Source organism: Cuculus canorus, chromosome 21, assembly GCF_017976375.1.
Source record: "Cuculus canorus isolate bCucCan1 chromosome 21, bCucCan1.pri, whole genome shotgun sequence".
In the NCBI taxonomy this organism is placed as follows: Eukaryota; Metazoa; Chordata; class Aves; order Cuculiformes; family Cuculidae; genus Cuculus; species Cuculus canorus.
In genome coordinates, this window is record NC_071421.1 from 4691815 (window position 1) to 4708301 (window position 16487).

At 43.1% G+C, this 16487-nt stretch overlaps 1 protein-coding gene across 20 annotated transcripts in view; it reads left to right on the forward strand.

The window, feature by feature from the left end:
• Window positions 1-15421, forward strand: part of KIF1B (kinesin family member 1B) — a 90357-nt gene extending 74936 nt beyond the window's left edge. For 11 of the 20 annotated variants that reach the window (XM_054085611.1, XM_054085617.1, XM_054085619.1 and 8 more), the window contains 15 exons: window positions 432-498; window positions 1693-1777; window positions 2483-2588; window positions 4132-4158; window positions 6615-6729; window positions 7229-7362; window positions 7884-7945; window positions 8669-8814; window positions 9170-9409; window positions 9821-9892; window positions 10651-10772; window positions 11557-11706; window positions 12176-12368; window positions 12941-13059; window positions 13826-15421. In XM_054085611.1, coding sequence (XP_053941586.1) covers window positions 432-498; window positions 1693-1777; window positions 2483-2588; window positions 4132-4158; window positions 6615-6729; window positions 7229-7362; window positions 7884-7945; window positions 8669-8814; window positions 9170-9409; window positions 9821-9892; window positions 10651-10772; window positions 11557-11706; window positions 12176-12368; window positions 12941-13059; window positions 13826-13868 — 1681 coding nt within the window. In that variant the 3' untranslated portion in view covers window positions 13869-15421. The remainder of the gene's footprint in view (window positions 1-431; window positions 499-1692; window positions 1778-2482; window positions 2589-4131; window positions 4159-6614; window positions 6730-7228; window positions 7363-7883; window positions 7946-8668; window positions 8815-9169; window positions 9410-9820; window positions 9893-10650; window positions 10773-11556; window positions 11707-12175; window positions 12369-12940; window positions 13060-13825) is intronic. The other 9 variants (XM_054085613.1, XM_054085618.1, XM_054085633.1 and 6 more) reach the window with 1 other exon arrangement.
• Window positions 15422-16487: the final 1066 nt, after the last annotated feature.

The window sequence follows — 16487 nt, forward strand, 5'->3', positions numbered from 1 at the left end:
GTTTTAAGAACAGTGGTTTCTGGGAGTTTGATCTTTTATCCTTTGTTCTGCTCAGACTAGACTGATGTTTAGCAATCATTAATGTGCGATGGTGGCCTGGCTGGTTGTAGTGGTGGGATGTAAACTCTGCCTGGCATTCGTTGTTCTAGTTGGAAAGGACTGAAGAGATAGAATGACATTATTTCACACGTGGAGTCATCTTCCCACTTTGAAAGCCCATGCGCAAAAGCTGAGCAGTGCTGGGAAAACCTGTCCTGTGTAGGCCATGAGTGTCGATTCCTTGGGTCACTCGATCTGCTCCAAAAGTCCTGTTGTCTGTTCATATGCAGTAAAGGGATTAGACAGAGAGGTAACTGTTGGCAGCAGAGTACAAAGTAAAGCTGCTGTGCTAGGATATTTTTCCTCCCTGTTGATTTCACTGTCTCACACAGGTATATTCCTGCCATTGTGGACCACACGGGAGGCCTGCCCTGCCAGGGGACATTCCTGCTTCACCAGGTACTAATGATGGCTGTAGAACAGCAAGTTTTGTCTCTGTGGGGGTGTTAGAATGCTGATGACTGGATTTTGCATCTTTCACGTCTCCTCTTTTCCCACACAGCTGTCTAATGATAGCTGCAGGGTCAGTCATCGCTCAGCCTGTACTTAGGCTGTCACCTCTGGGCTATGAGGAGAATGTGTTTGGCCCTGGTATAGCTGTTTCCTTCTCTGATCCCTCTGCACCCTACTAAGGAAGATGAAAGCCTCTAAAAACCTTTCGGACCGGATTTGTGCCTTCAGTGTTCTCCAACATCTATCCTGAGGACACAGAAGGGTCATGCAGGCTCGGCTTTCATTGGTTCTTTCTCACTCTGTGCCTATGAGACAGAGCTGTGAAATGACCGTGTCTCGTTGTGTTTTAAATGCCTGTAATAATGCTTAATAGTAATTTGTCTTTAGCTGGATTCTAAAGGTAATCCTAATAACATGTTTCTTATAGATTTAGGTTCTGTTTTTACCGCTCTCAAATTGTCAGTTCCTTTTCATAGAGTTTGCCTGTGGCTTGTGTTTCCTTTCTTTCTTAGAAGAAATAATTCTATCATTTGAATTTAGGAATAATGGTCATATTCCAATAATTTTCTTAAAAAAAAAAAAAAACCAGTTAAAATGTTGCTCATTTCAGGATTTACTGGTGTCCTCATCGGTTACTTCAGTTCAAACCAGAGTAGTTCCAGCCATTGTGATTCCATTGCCAAACCTACAATGTAGGCAAACATCTGCCTTTTGAAACAGTTACACACAGAGCTCTTTCTCCCTGGACAGTTGTCCGCTACCTTTGGAAGAGCGGAATATATTTAAGCACACATTACCCAAGTGTTTTCTTGCTTTTGTGGTCAACTCTTATATCCCAGGGACCATACATATGCTCTTTGAGAGTGGAGCAATGATTTCAGGCCTCTTTTAGGTTAAAACCCCTATGTCTTTGTGTGGGATGAGGAGGGGGAAATGTGGTTTCTGTTACATAGGAGGATATAATGTTCCTCTTACATGTTTCAGGGCCCTAAAACTAACCTAGGTGCTTGTTCACCGTTACAGACTAACATAAATGATCCTATTTGCTTCATCTTTTGCAGTCTGAGTGTAAACTAGATGATGTTAGTGTGTGGGGGGGAGAGAGTACTTCACCAGTGCTTTGTTTTTGAACTCTACCAGGGAATCCAGCGTAGAATCACAGTCACCATTATCCATGAGAAGGGCAGCGAGTTGCACTGGAAAGACGTGCGAGAGCTGGTTGTTGGTGAGTAATTGTTTTGCGTGTTGCTGTGTAAGAAAGGAAAAGTACTGATGGTGGTTTCTCTTCGTATCAAATTCTGTCGACTTTGTGAGCATTGAAAAAGATCCAGAGCAAAAACCCAAGTTTTGTTACTTCTACTTAGAGCATTTGTTAATCCCATCGTCTGAAATATTATTTGGAGCTGTTGGAACGGGTTCAGAGGAGGCTGCAAGGGTGATCCGAGGGCTGGAGCACCTCCCGTACGATGACAAGCTGGGAGAGTTGGGCTTCTTCAGCCTGGAGAAGAGAAGGCTTTGAGGATACCTTAGAGCGACCTTCCAGTGCCCGAAGGGGCTATAAGAAAGCTGGAGAGGGGCTGTTCATAAAGGCTTGTGGGGATAGGATGAGGGGCGATGGGTATAAACTGGAGAGGGACAGATTTAGAGTGGACATAAGGAGGAATTTCTCCACGATGAGAGTGAGGAGGCCCTGGAACAGGTTGTCTGGGGAAGCTGTGGCTGTGCCCCATCCCTGGAGGTGTTCCAGGCCAGGTTGGATGGGCCTTGGGCAGCCTGAGCCAGCGGTAGGTGCCCCTGCCCATGGCAGGAGGTTGGAACTGGATGATCTTTAAGATCCCTTCCAACCCAAACTATTCCAGATTTGGGAACACAGATTCCTTCTGTGTTTCAGGCTTAGTTTTAATTCATTCCTACTCCTACTCTTTTTCAGGGCGTATAAGAAATAAAGCAGAGGTAGATGAAGCTGCTGTGGATGCCATTCTGTCTTTGAATATTATCTCTGCAAAATACCTGAAGTCCTCTCACAGCTCCAATAGGTAAGTGATTAAAGTGGGCACTCTGGCAGGAATCTAAAATGTCTTTGACCTTTGAGGTATTGGCAGGATATTTGGGAAGCTGAGAATGTTGCTAATTAAGTGTAGAATTCTATGGGCGCATGGCATACCAAGAGAGAAGGAATGTTACTGTAAATTCTTGCTGAAGAAGAATTGACCCACACGGAGAATTCCTTAATAATGCATATGAATGACTCCCCATGTGTCAGACCATAAAGGGATGATGGAAAGGATCAGCTTAAGAGAGTCTTGGAATTTAACCTAGAACTTCTAAACTGACTTCAAGTTTTGCTGCTAGAATACAGGGGCAGTCTTGGGGGCTATATTTATGGATATGTACATACCTGTATTATTCCTGGAACAAGCACGTGACAATTTAAGCAAGAGCTGTGCTTTGTAAGTTGAACTTAATAATTTGTGGATTTATATAGATGTATCACAAATTGACTCCAGTTCCAGTAAGCAGGGGGGGGGTCTATTCCATGTAGCTGCAGTCATTTGGGCTACAGCAAAGCCCCTGTCTTGGACGTTTCTGGCTGCGTGCATCTCCTCATTAGGATATGGTGCTGTAAAGACCAGTCAGACTCCACATTGTTTTGCTCCAGTGTCTGCAACAAAGGGCAGTGAAGCAGAATGCGGCATTGCCGGCACAGCCTCTCCCTACTCTGACATCAGCCAAGTCACTTGACCACTCCCTGGCTGTGTTTAGCTGGTGCAAAGCAGGAATATCTCTGAAATCTAACTCTGAATGAGTGCTTCTGGAGGGGAGGGGGTTGTTTTGGAGCCCATCTCTGCTGCAGCTGCTGAATGCTGGAGGCGGTGTCCTTCTGGGCGCCGAAATGGCTTCTTCCTTCTCCATTAGACGCTTGGATGTAGACATACCACGGCGATATTAAAGGTGGATTCAGGACACTGCTCCTACCAACTGAATGTTTTCCTGCCACCTACTGTCCATAAACGCATACAGCATTGGGTGGTTTCGGTTTAGCAGTTCTTCCTTGCCTTCCACTGAGAAGTGGGGATTTTATTCCTAGTGAATTCGAACCTGATCCAGTGGGAGGCGTCCCTGCCCACCGCAGGGGGTTGAGACTGGGTGATCTTTAAGATCTCTTCCAACCCAAAATATTCTATGATTCTGTGAATTAATCAATAAGTGTAACTGGAAGAATAAGAGGACTGTTGCTAGTTTCCAGTCTGATACTATTGGATTTGCAGTTGGAAAGCTCTAGGGTCACTGGGATGAAGGGTGAATGTGAGTGAAGTGAAGCTGTTGGCCACCTCCTACCAAAATGCCAAGGTTTAAATTGTGGGATGAGCACATGGCAGGGTGATGGAGTGGGATTGTAAGCCCTGGTAAGGGCTGTGTTTTATGTTTGCTCACTGTCTGCAGACTTGTTTTGTTGGTGGTGTTTTTTGTGTGTGTGTGTTTGGTTTTTTTAATTCTCCTTGTTCTGTTCCTCTGAGCTGTTGCTTTTCTGTTCTGCTTTTGGCTGCACTAACTGAAAGTCTCTCTATGTTTTTACAGGCTCTTTCTTGATAAGGATATGCCTAGGTATTTTCTGTTTGCTTCCTTTGTACATAAAGCTTCTTGAGAATAGAATGCTTTATGTCCTGTTTGCATTGATGCCACTTCCTTTTAGCTTCACTGAATTCTGTTAGCGCTCCTCTTAGCTCTTCCAGAAGTAGTATCCCTCCTCTTCCTTTGTCTCAGGGGTTTATTCAGGTATAATTCATTGGCAAACTTGTGAAGGTAAACGTTCCTTCACATGTGAGAGAGCTTCCTTTGTTCAGTCTTTCTGATTCTTAAAATATGCCATCAGAATATAGTTCCTATTTGTAGTCCTTGCCATTTTCTTCCTTTGTTCTGTATCAAAGAACTAAATTTGGAGGTTCTTACTGTCTCTAACTCTGTAATGCTTGCCACGTTTGAAGTACCAGGTCAAGGACTGAATGATTAGGTTACTTGAAATTCTAACTAGAATTGCACTGAACAAAAAGCGGTGGCTGCCATGTGACTGGCATTCAGCCTTGGTTCTTAGGTTGGATTTGTAGCTGAAATTTAACCATGTAGTTGCTACTTCGTAGTTTACCAGCTGGCAGAGAAACCAGACATGCAGTAGCTGCTCAGACTGGATTCTTCTTTCACCCACCAGATTGGATCACAGCCAGGCTGCCCGGGCTGGGACAATTCGCACTCAGCTTTCTGTCTGCTGCCTCTTTGAAAAAGAGAAGACTTAAATCTTCAATGCTCTCAATTCACCACCTCTCCCTAATGCTAAAATCCACATAAAAATCAGTTCTAACTACACATCGGTGCCTTTAGCCTGTTTCTCCTGTTTTCCATGATTTGCTTGTTCTCTTCTCCATTTTCCTCCTTGCGCTGTTGGCCAAGCTGAAAGAAGTTTGCTCATGTCTGGTTTTTGTCTCTCTTTATTCTAGCAAGTTCCGCTTTGGACAGGCAAGACTGCATATTTAACTTCCTGGCTGGACAAAATCCAGTCAAGTAGCTGTCCCGAAGCTGTGTTTGGCTTCAACTTATTCATCCAAGAATCATCATTTTGTTAAAGAGAGGCATTTAGTTCTGCGCTGATGAACATTTACACCTGTTGTGATGATGATAATCATTTTTGGTGAATGGTGCAGAGCTGATTCCGGGGCTGGGTTCACCGCCAGTCCCATCTGTGGAGATCCAGGCTTTACCACCTTTTCTTCCACCCAGACAATAGATCTGGAGCTTGCTAAAAGTTCAAAGAACTGCTCTCGTAACGCAGAATGATGAAAGATTAAAGCATAGGGACTCAGCACAGATTTGTAAAGGATTGATGTGTGATTTGCCTGATTTAACTCAAATAAGGTTTATTACAGTACTTTTAAAGTTACTAATTATTTAGCCTTTACAATGTGTTTCTCTAGAGGATTTTTAATAGAAGGAAGACATTTAGAAGTAATATGAGCGTGGCTACTTCAGAAGCAAAAAGTATTTAGCACTGTCTCGAATTATATTACTTGTCTGCGCAGTTCATGGTGTTTTCATGTAGTAGCTCAGAATTTCTTCACTGTGTGAGAGTGGTGAGGCCCTGGCCCAGGTTGCCCAAGGAAGCTGTGGCTGCCCCATCCCTGGAGGGGTTCCAGGCCAGGTTGGATGGGCCTTGGGCAGCCTGAGCCAGTGGGAGGTGTCCCTGCCCATGGCAGGGGCGTGGAACTGGATGGGCTTTAAGGTCCCTTCCAACCCAAACTATTCTGAGGTTCTATGATTCTAAAATGGGATGGAAAGCCTCAACAGCAAGGGGGTTTGGAAAGAAAATGGAATAGAGGTGATGAAGAATTAGTACCTTGTTTGTCTGTTACCAGTATAGAAAACTGCAAAGCGTGCTCAGTTCCTTAATAAGGGTATAGGACTCCTTTGCAGAGGAACCTACATGAAATCAGGCTCTACCTGTGAGAAAGGAGAAAGCTGATTTTCCTAAGCCCCCATTAGAGAGGAGTGTCCTGGTGACTCTAGACCTGATGACTTAGTTGTTCTGTGCGTGATGCTGTCTCTCACTTGAACAGATGAACTTTCCTGACTGCTGTGGTGGTTTCAGCTCCTTTCTTTCCACGTACAAACTTCTCACAAAAGTTTGCGGTTTTCTTAACAGGCAGTGGTCTGTCATGCCGCACTATGTGAGGCAGAAGTGATCTTGGGAAAGAAGAGAAGATCTGGATCACTGGAACAGCTGCCCAGGGAGGGGGTCGAGTCACCTTCCCTGGAGGGGTTTAAGGAACGGGTGGATGAAGTGCTGAGGGACATGGTTTAAGGGAGTGTTAGGAATGGTTGGACTCGATGATCCAGTGGGTCCTTTCCAACCTGGTGATTCTATGATTCTATCTGTATGTCAAGTATTTGTTGTTTAAGCCATTGAGATCAAGAAAGTCATAGTGGATGATGTCAAGGAAGAGATGCCTTCCACTGATGAGAGGGAGGCAGAGAAACTCTTACTATTGAGCTTTTACTGTACTTTTTTGCAGGACTTTCTATCGGTTTGAAGCAGTTTGGGATAGCTCCTTGCATAACTCCCTTCTCCTCAATCGAGTGACACCGTATGGAGAGAAGATCTATATGACCCTCTCTGCTTACCTGGAGGTTAGAGACCTGTGCCTTCCTTTTTCCTTGGGGCTCAAATAAAACTGAGTGATTTTGAACCCCGAAGCCTTTATTTGTTTTCTGGAAACAGTGTGGAAAAATGTATTCACACTTAACATCTTGATGTCAATATAATACTGCCTCGCAACAACCATGAAGTGGCAGTGGTGATCTCATTACCTTTCTGTGCCTCATTTTATCCATCTTTGTAGCTGAAAATCTACTGAAATCAGTGATCATTGTTATGTAAGTACTGCTAAGGTTACAAGTACTGGCCTTGCCCTTGACTTTGCGTGCAAGACGCTGATGTTTTGTGTAGTACAATGATTTCACACACTAAATACATCAAGAAATTTGACAGTTGTCTTTCACAGAAACATATATGAAATCCCTTCACCAAAGACCCAAACAAGAAAAAGCTGTCCCACAGAAAGAGGGAAGCAGTATAACTTGGCATTGTTGTCTGCAGCCACTCATTCATTACTGTTTTTATTCTTAGCTTGACCACTGCATCCAGCCTGCCGTTGTAACAAAGGACGTTTGTATGGTCTTCTACTCACGAGATGCCAAGATCTCCCCACCCCGGTCACTACGCAATCTCTTTGGCAGTGGCTACTCCAAATCTCCAGATTCGTAAGTTCAGTTACTGATTTTGGTATCAATGTCTTATGTCAGCATACGTTTTTTTTTCTCTTAGAAGGCACGGGGAGAATGTAGCTTAGTTTTCTTTAATTCCTCCTTGAAAGTGCGCCTACTTGTAGTTCTCCAGACTGGTCTTGAACATTCTTTCTTGCATTTTTTTTCAGTGAAACTCTGACTTTTCTCTTTATTGACCCCCTTTCCAGCCTTCTGACTGAACAGTTGGGAAGAGAGATCTGTTTTTCAAGCTTGCACATAAATGACCCTGAGCCTGGCCTGGAATTTACCGCAGCAGCTGCTCTACGAGTCTATTGGGGGGTGGGGAGAACGTGGGGGAAATGCCATTTTTAGAGATCTTGCAATCTGTTCTGGCTATTTTATGATTAGAATTTAGATGTAGTTCTAACAAACAGCTACATTTGAACTTCTGATTTGAGGATCACTTAAATAAAGCTATTACACATTGTTTCTGAAGATAACTGTGTGGTTTTTCCTCTCTGGTTTCTTGTGAACAGCAATCGAGTAACCGGGATCTATGAACTAAGTTTATGCAAAATGGCAGACACGGGAAGTCCAGGTGAGCAGCAACTGGGTATTCAAGCGATAAAAACACTGTCAAATGAAATACTAAAGGAACTTTGATAGGCAGAAGGGAGTTAAACCCTTCTGTCCTCATGGGAAGCAGTTTCCGTGTTTCATCAGAGCAGTGGAACGGTGCTATTCCATGAAAAACTTACGCAGGCTTTTACTTTGTGCTTGGGTCTGTGTTTAAAATTGATGAACCGAGGATTTACTGGAAACTTTACGTTTTCTGCAATGAGTAGATCGAGAAACTGGGTGTGTACCCAGGTCACAGACCTGTGGGCATATTGCATGGCTCATAACTAACACAGCTGAGACTTGGTTTTGCAGCAAAAGAGTTTTCTCTTCATCTTTTGAAGGTATTGCTGATATCTGATGGAGGTTGATAACTTGGAAGGAATATAGTTCACATAGTATCACTGTATTTTTTTCCTTTAAGCAATTTCCTAGCAATTGAAATTCTTGTGTTGAACCAGACTGAACAGGAGTTGGTATTATATCGTAGTCGATAGAAATTATCTGAGTGAAGTGAGAAATCTGGACTAAATCAAATCTCTTCAGGATGTGTGGCCACTGTTAATGAAAACATCGCTTCTTGTATTTCCAGCCAAACAATAGAAGTATCAGTTCTTCCCAGATTGTTAATTGGTAAATATTTCTTAGTGGCATCCATCTGGTTACGTTTTTAACATGTCTTACGTTGTTTTTTACTGCTTAGGAATGCAGAGGAGGAGAAGGAAAGTGCTGGATACGTCTGTGGCGTATGTGCGAGGAGAAGAGAACCTGGCAGGTTGGAGGCCCAGGGGCGACAGCCTCATCCTAGAGCATCAGTGGGAACTGGAGAAGCTGGAGCTGCTGCATGAGGTGAGTAAAGAGACAGGAGGAGTGAAAGAAAAAGCACAACTGTACCTTTGAACTCGCCTTTAGTCCACCTGCTGTGAGACCTTCTGAGCTGAATGAGTTTCCAAATGGGAGTTTATTCTCAAAGTCAAGATTGAAATAAGTTCTTCTACAGAGAAGACAGAAAATTTGTGGCTGGCTGCTGCGTAGAACCTTCAGCTCAGAATCTCAGTGTAGTCAACAAAGGCAGATTGAACTTCCAGTGCCACTGTAAACTCTTCTCCCCAGGGAAAATGTTTACTGGTAATGCATAAGAATTCAGTGCCTTTAAAGTAGGCAACATCCTGGACCAGATGATACTGATTTCCTTTTTTACTAGGTGGAAAAAACCCGACATTTCCTTCTGCTTCGTGAAAAGCTTGGTGACAGCATCCCGAAGTCCCTGAGTGATTCGTTGTCTCCCAGTCTGAGCAGTGGAACTCTCAGTACCTCCACCAGCATCTCCTCACAAATTTCAACTACGACATTTGAGAGTGCTGTAACGCCCAGTGAGAGCAGCGGCTACGACTCGGCAGACATCGAGAGCCTGGTGGATCGGGAGAAAGAGCTGGCCACTAAGGTATTACATGAGAAAAGTATCACAGGTCTAAATTGGAGTGCCAAAAAAGATTAATAATGAGCTTCTCAGCTCACATGGGGAATTCCCAGTATTGTGGGAATTTCATTTCAATTTGCTCTGTAGTGAAATAATCCATTCTTACCAGCCAGTGCTGGTGCTGAGGTTTGTGCTACGGCAGTACCTCCTTCCCCTTTCTTTACTTGTAGTCTGTAAATTAAACTTTCTAATTTTATCAAGGGAAATGATTATTCCCCTCTCCATCTGGAATTTTTTACAGCGATTTAGAGTGTTTATTCTTCCATAAGCTGCCAAGTGTGCCTTGGCAAATTGCCTTTTGTGTTCAAATTTCTCTGAAAATCTAAATGTCAAGTTCTCTTCTTTGTGTCGTTTGTTTTCCCCCATCTCCCTTAGTGTCTGCAGCTTCTTACTCACACTTTTAATCGGGAATTTAACCAGGTGTACAACAGCATCAGTGACTGTAAGGTAAGTATTTAATGCAGTATGATACACTATATTAGTAGTAAAATAGTAATAAAGGAATAGACACAAGGAAGAATTACTTCACTGTGAGGGTAGTGAGGTTCTACCCAGGGAAGCTGTGGCTGCCCCATCCCTGGAGGGATTCAAGGCCAGGTTGGATGGGGCTTTGAACACCCTGATCCATGTGAGATGTCCCTGCCCATGGCAGAAGATTGGAACTGGATGGCCTTTAAGGTCCCTTGCAACCCAAACTATTCTATGATTCTATGATTTGTGGTTTGTGGGATCTGTTTACGCTAGGAAGAAATAAATCACTGTTTCAGGAATTAGAAATAGAGTGAGCTTGGACTCTAGTACAGCTTCTAGTTTATTAGCAGACTGGGAGTGCTCTTATTATCTTCCCCTACATACGCTTTCCCTCTGTAAAAGGATAAATCAGCTCTTTCAAAAATTCTGGCTGTGGGCACAGAGGACACCAACTGTATGGTCTGATACTCTCTTGAGGAAGTCAGAATGTGAATAATCAGAAGTGCAGGACATTAATAACAAGCTGTGTCTACAGAAGTGCCGTTTGCTTTTCACCCCTAGAATCGTTTATGATGATTGTGTGCAAAAATTTGGCTGTTGAGTAAGGAAATGGCTGACAGAAATACCTTTCTATTAACTCAGCCTTCCGCTGTGAATGGCCATGTTCTAGCCAGGACCGAACAGAAGCTACAAAAATGCCTCCTCTGTTAAATTTTGCCTCTCTGTCCTTGCAGTTGTCAGACATTTCTCCAATCGGGCGGGACCCATCGGTATCGAGTTTCAGCAGCGCTACCCTCACACCTTCATCTACCTGCCCTTCTCTGGTGGATTCAAGATGTAGTTCAATTGATCAGAAGTGAGTTTAGGGTATTAATATAAAAGCAGTTCTTCTCAGTGCTTCTCAAATCCCTTCGCTATGTTTTAGAATTTATCTTTTTTCCTCCTCTTTTCTTTCTTTTCCCTACTTTCAGATGCTTCTCTGTATCAGCCCCCTTGTCTTATCTTCTCTAATCCCTCAGCACAATTTTTTTTTGCCTGTTTTCTTCTTTTGAAGTGTTTGGTTAGGGGTTTTTTGTGCTGAAAGAACAGTCAGATGCTTGTCATTCCAGTGACAAGCGTGTCTTCGCTGTGTAGAGTCCACAAGTTTTTTTCCAAGGTCCATTGAAAAGACCTACTAACAACAACCCAGAATAAACCAGTTTGGCCAGTAATCTCTGTTTATCTTTCACGGTTCTATCTGTAGAAGAGATTTTTGATTGAATTGGGAGTAACTACTTAGTGAAAGGCATGTACCTCGTACCTTCTCAGTTTAACATCCCTGAGAGGAGGAACATGGACAATATGGTACATTTTACATCTAACCATAGTAAGCCATCTGTGTTGTGACTATGTTTGGCAAGAGAAACAAGGGAGGAGCAGGGAAACAACTTATTAGCAGTTACTGTAAGATTTATTCCACAGATTTCAAGGGAGATGCTATTTGATTTTGTGCAAAAGGATCCGTGTCATGCAAATAATCTGGTCTGGAGGATGACACCTGTAAGACAGGCTCTGCTGTAGGTGCATTTTATTACATTGTTCACACTCAGTTGATTTCTTATGATTTCATTTGTTTTCTTGGTTTATTTTTTTTTCTAAAGGACGCCAGAAGCAAATTCTCGTGCCTCCAGTCCCTGTCATGAGGTGGAACAGTTCCAGCTAATGCCTGCAGTAGAAACTTCATATCTTGCCAGAGCTGGAAAGAATGAATTCCTAAACCTCGTCCCTGATATTGAAGAAATTAGACCAGGGTAAGTTTTTTCTATTGTAATGTGAGCATGGCATTCTGAGGTGTCACAAAGGCTTTCTGAGATTTAGAGTTTCTTTGCCCCATTTGAGGAAGGCAAATTGAACAGGTGATAGCAGAACTGCGGGCTTCTGTGAGATGGAGGCAGGATCGATAAGTTGTGTTGCTATTTACCTCTGTAGCATTCATTCCCTGCATCTACTTAACCAACAGCGTTTCCAGTGACTTAAATATGTTATCTGTTATCATCAAAACCATGACTGAAGTTCACTGAAGTAGAGATCTCTGTAGGTCCTTGTTTCTGACAAACCTTTGTATGGTTCTTGAAGACAAAATTCAACTTGCAGACAAAAAACCACTGTGTGTCTTTCATGGTGTTTTTCAGTTAATAGAGATCCTACTCTGTAGGTGCCTTATTTAGGGGAAAATGTTCTCCTATTTATCTGTAGGTTTGTTTTGGTTTGTTTTTCCAGCTCTGTGGTCTCAAAGAAAGGATACCTCCACTTCAAGGAGCCGCTCTCCAGCTCCTGGGCCAAGCACTTTGTGGTGGTTCGCCGTCCCTATGTTTTTATTTACAACAGTGACAAAGATCCTGTAGAAAGAGGAATCATAAACTTATCCACAGCTCAGGTGGAATACAGTGAGGATCAACAGGCAATGGTGAAGGTCAGTCTGAGAGCTGTTGTTTATTTACCCATAGAACAGGAACGTTACAGGCAGTGGTGCATCCATACTGTCCCGTGTGCCATCTTTGATCCGAGGAAAATGCATCTGTGCCTTGGAGAAATGTCTGGCATCTGATCATTCTGCCCACAAAGTTTGTTCAGGGTTTCTTATGTTTTGATCAGTATAAGAGACTGAAACAGACTGCGTTGCTTTTACTTTTATGAGCATGTATTGGTACCTGTGTATGTGGGTTGTTTGTGTGGTGTTTTGGGGTTGTGTGTTTCATACAAGAAAAACAAACTCAACACACACAAATGTCCTGCAAGGTATCAGAGTAACTTTACTGGTTCATCTCAGCCTCTCTTGAAGCCCACACTCATGAATTAGTACTATATTTTGTCCCTATTTCACTTAATAGTGTCCTGGAAATGACCAGTGAAACTTAAATGAAAGACTGGAGTAGGTCTTGTGGGTTTTAGGAATGTGGCAAAGCAAACCCTTCCTCAGAGATGAAGGGTGCCTCAGCTTCTGTGCTTGTAGACTTCAATATTTTAAATTCTTTACTATTCCAGACACCCAACACATTTGGCGTGTGCACAAAGCATCGTGGAGTCCTGCTCCAGGCCATCAACGACAAAGACATGAATGACTGGTTATATGCCTTCAATCCACTTCTTGCTGGCACAATACGGTAAGAGGCAGTTCGTGGGCAGACAGTGCTGCAAAGAATAAAGATCGTGAGAATCAGAAGCGTGGAGGCAGCTAGTTTGATAATCAGATTTGGTAATCTTATTCTGAAGAATTTGACCAGATGGGTGCACTGAAGGAGGGAGGAGCATGGGCCACAAAAAAACTTAAACCAAACAAGCCCTGCGTTTCAGGAAATGCAGTGGCTTGTGACATTATTAACAGATGCATCCAGGTCAGACGTGTGTGGTGTGCTTCATGCAATACTACCTTTTGAGGCCACAAAATGGTTTTCTTGTATGGCTGCGTTACAGATTTATAAAGCTTCTTGCTGCTGGCTGGGTCTGGATGACCACATCATTCTGTCAGTCGTGAGCCAAAGCAGAAGTTCTCATTTCCTTCCCTTTTTTGAACTTCCCCAGAAGCCTCCCCTCTAACACAGGCCACAGACATCCCCTGCTTGCGGGAGAGATCTTACCATGCCGCAGTAGCTCTTCCTTCCAGTATAAAAATGATTGAACACTAAACTACTACTGTGCAGCATCAGATAATTTCTGAACAGTGCAGTCCTTTAAAGATCCTGTCTTCTTTTATAAGAAGCACAGCACAAGAGCGAGAAGTCTGTCTTACAGCTCTTGATGTGTTTTACATCCTATACATATGGAATAAACTACAGCTATAAAGGATTTAAGAGGTGGACAAACTGTGGGGAGGGAGAAAAATAAACTTCCAGAATTCAACAAATCCTTTTTTACTTCTCTCTTACACAGGTCAAAACTGGCTCGGAGACGCACGGGCCAGCTGAAGTATTGAGTCCATGTAACGTTCTCATCTGTTCTCCCTAACTCACCTTCCAATAGACAAAGTGTTACCTCTCATTTTCTCTTTGTGATTCTTGACGGTTTCTCTTGTATGTAATCCTGTGGCTAAACAACCCCTTCCCTCCCACCTCCCTCAGCACATTTTCTAGGTATTCTAACCCTACCTTGTTTCTTTTCACTTGTACTGAGAATTGTACTTGTAGCATGTGGCCAAACAAAAGGAGAAAGACAAAAAAAAAAATTAAAAAAACGGAGTGATTATGCACGACTCTAAAAAAAAGAAAAAAAAAAGAAAAAAAGAAAAAAGGCAAAAAAAAAAAGATAAAGAAGGTTATTTATTTTTTCTTATAACAGTTGTTTTCCCATTCCAACTGACCTTTTGGTGTCTGTCTCGGTCTCCATTGTTGTCCGTCTAGACTGCTGCAGGTTTTTCATTCAACTTGTGACTTGGCAGTGGTCATCGGTTCCCTCAGGGCAAAGTTCTAATGCCAGGGGAAGAGAAGTTCTTCTGTTTAGGCATTACCCAGCCAGGAACTGCAATAGCTCCTCAGGCTTTCTGGATCCATCTTCTAATTTAAACTCTGTTGAAAACTGATATTGGACAAATCTATCTGGGCAGATTGGATTTTGAACTGGGTGCAGGGGTTTGAGTTTCTGGGGTCCAACAGAGCCCCCAGAACTGGGAAAGGGTAGGGAACAAACCAAGAGGGGCTGGAATAATCTGCCTTTAACCTCTTGCTGTGGTATGCAGGTGAACAGTGCTTGGCTTCAGCTCTTTCCCAAAACGTTAACACTCCCTCCTCTGCCTCTGAACTGAGCGAGGAACTTGTGCTGATGTGAGGAAAAATGAACCACATCGCTGAAAGATTGGATATAATCCCTCAAGTTTTAGTTGCTCAGCTTTGTATTTGACAGATGGAGAGTGTTAAGTGGAAACGAAGCACGGTGGTTGTTCCTTAGAGTACTTTCAGGTCACCACAGGAGAGCAGAGCCTCCTCTTTTGTGTTTAGTCCTGACTCCTGAGTTCCTGCAGCAACAGTTCTCATCTCTCCTAGAAGAGATTTACAGCTGTATGTTAGGATAGTGCTGCAGCACCTCTTCTCTGTGATACTCAGATGGCATCTCATCCCTTTGTAGGAAACCATCCTCTGCCCACAGAATCCTTTGCAGTATTCTCCAGGGGACAGCAGGACACTTGTGGTTCCTGTTGGAATAACCGTTGGGCATCTCCTAATTCCCATGCTACAGTTTTCATCAGCTAGAAGCCCCTAGTTAGTTTTCATCTCTGAATTAATCCTTCCTGGAGGACGGATCAAGTGGACTGTGGTCCTTGTCGGTGGGGTCTAAGAACTGGCTTCTTGGAGATCAGCCTGGTGGTATTGGTTCTTGACCTACCATGTAAGTTCTCCTGTGGCCGAAGTTTTGATCCTTGCCCCAAGAAAGGAAAGTGGAATGAATTTCCTTTTGAGAAGCGAATTCATCTTCTTTTTAGTTAGCTTTTTAGGGAAGGTAGGGGAAACGTTTTTTGGTTTTTACTATGTTTCAGACTTTCTTGACTTGCCTTGGGCACTGACAGGGCGAGCTGTGATCCAGGGGAACGGACAGGAATTTCATCCTGGGGTTCCGACCTCTCGAGGGAAAGGTGAAAGGGGTTTGCTCCACTATTACAGTAGACGCACGTAGGCACACTGCAGCTCGAGAAGGTCATTTGGATTCATCTCACTCCTCAGCAGGTCATGCCATGCATTGGAAATTCTGTGGCCAAAAGCTGACTGGCATCAGTTGAGCAATTTTTTAGCTTTATGGGGTTTTCGTTCTTCAGTCAAGTGCAGTGCATGAGACGTCCTCAAAGCATGGTTGGCAAAGGAGCAGGGAGATGGAGCCTGACACGGGCTAGGATATATCTTTATCTATTTTTGAGATAGTATTCAAGCTAAGTCCTGTGCTCGTGCTATCTCCTATGGTCCTCAAATCAATTTCTGAACTGGAAGCCAGAGTGAGGGAGCATCCTGGGGACCCAGGAGCAGAATAGGGATGTTTCTTTCTTTTTTTCTTCTGATTTTGTCTTGTTTAATTGTGTGTGACTCTTAAAATAGTGATATTCCTTTCTTATGCAATGGATGATAATGCACTTCCAGCGTGTGGATCAGTAAGACTGCCAGAGGGCTCCCCAAGCTGGAGCTAAGCCGATCTCAAGAATTAGGTTAATTTTAAACACTAAGTTGTTGCTGCCATCACCACCGTTTATAATGAAATCGGAACCAGTTTGGAAGCAATTTAGGTGTTTTGTGACACACTGAGAGCATTTTAATTTTTCTTTTTTTTTTTTTTAACTAGAAGAAAACTAGTTTGTTAAGTCTTTGCTTTGGATAAGCCAGAAAATGAACTAAGGCGATACAGGCATTGGATAGAAACGTGATTAAGGGATCTTCCTTTAAAAGCAGGAAGAGACAGATGCTTATTTAACACAAAGCTGGTAATGTTACAGCTGTGTTGCATAAACTACTCTTCTAAAGACTATCTAAAGACTCCAAGGAGCTTCTGATGACTTGATTTTTCTGTGAGTAACAGATCATCAGAGGAGCAAAATTCTATTTTTAAGCATCGGTAT